At 59.3% G+C, this 619-nt stretch overlaps 1 protein-coding gene across 1 annotated transcript in view; it reads right to left on the reverse strand.

The window, feature by feature from the left end:
* DDX23 (DEAD (Asp-Glu-Ala-Asp) box polypeptide 23) overlaps positions 1-619 on the reverse strand; it is a 7,276-nt gene that overhangs the window by 6,343 nt on the left and 314 nt on the right. Inside the window, exons 2-3 of the mRNA XM_014959913.1 lie at positions 281-390; positions 34-168 (exon numbers count right to left, since the gene is read on the reverse strand). Coding sequence (XP_014815399.1) covers positions 34-78 — 45 coding nt within the window. The 5' untranslated portion in view covers positions 79-168; positions 281-390. The remainder of the gene's footprint in view (positions 1-33; positions 169-280; positions 391-619) is intronic.

Raw genomic sequence — 619 nt, forward strand, 5'->3', positions numbered from 1 at the left:
CCTTTCTTCCTCCCCCCTTGGCTCCCCCCCAACCTGCTCGTAGGAGATGGGTGCCTGCTTCTGGTGGGAGAGCTCCATCAGGGTGCTCAGGTCTGTCCGTAGGTCTGTCTTGCAGCCGATGAGCAGCACCCGCGTGTTGGGGCAATAATCCAGGATTTCTGATTTCCACTGCAGGGGGGTGGGCACAGAGTTGTCATTAGTGCCAGAGGACCCCAAACTGCTGCTTGCCCTCCCTCCCCACCTCCAGACCTTGCAGAGGGGCTCACCCCACTCCCCTCACCTTCTTGGACGCGCTGTCCAGAGTCTCGGGGCGGCTGATGTCGAAGCAGAGCAGGACGGCATCCGAGTCGCTGTAGCAGAGAGGACGCACGTTGTCGTAATAGGGAGAACCTAGGAGAAAAGGGGGGAGGGGGTCATTACACCCCCCCCAGTGGGCCCAGACTCCCAGGCTAGAGGGGCTCACAGAGCCCTGCAAGGAGGGGTTACATATATATATTTAAAACCCCCCAAAATGCCACCTGCGCCTCCCTGCAACCCATTAACATCCCCCATTGCCCCTAACGAGGCAGTGGGAAATGGATCCCATGGCGTTTATATAACAGCCCCCCCCTCCCCAAGA

This window comes from Calidris pugnax, unplaced genomic scaffold (assembly GCF_001431845.1).
Source record: "Calidris pugnax isolate Ruff unplaced genomic scaffold, ASM143184v1 scaffold533, whole genome shotgun sequence".
Classification (NCBI taxonomy): Eukaryota; Metazoa; Chordata; class Aves; order Charadriiformes; family Scolopacidae; genus Calidris; species Calidris pugnax.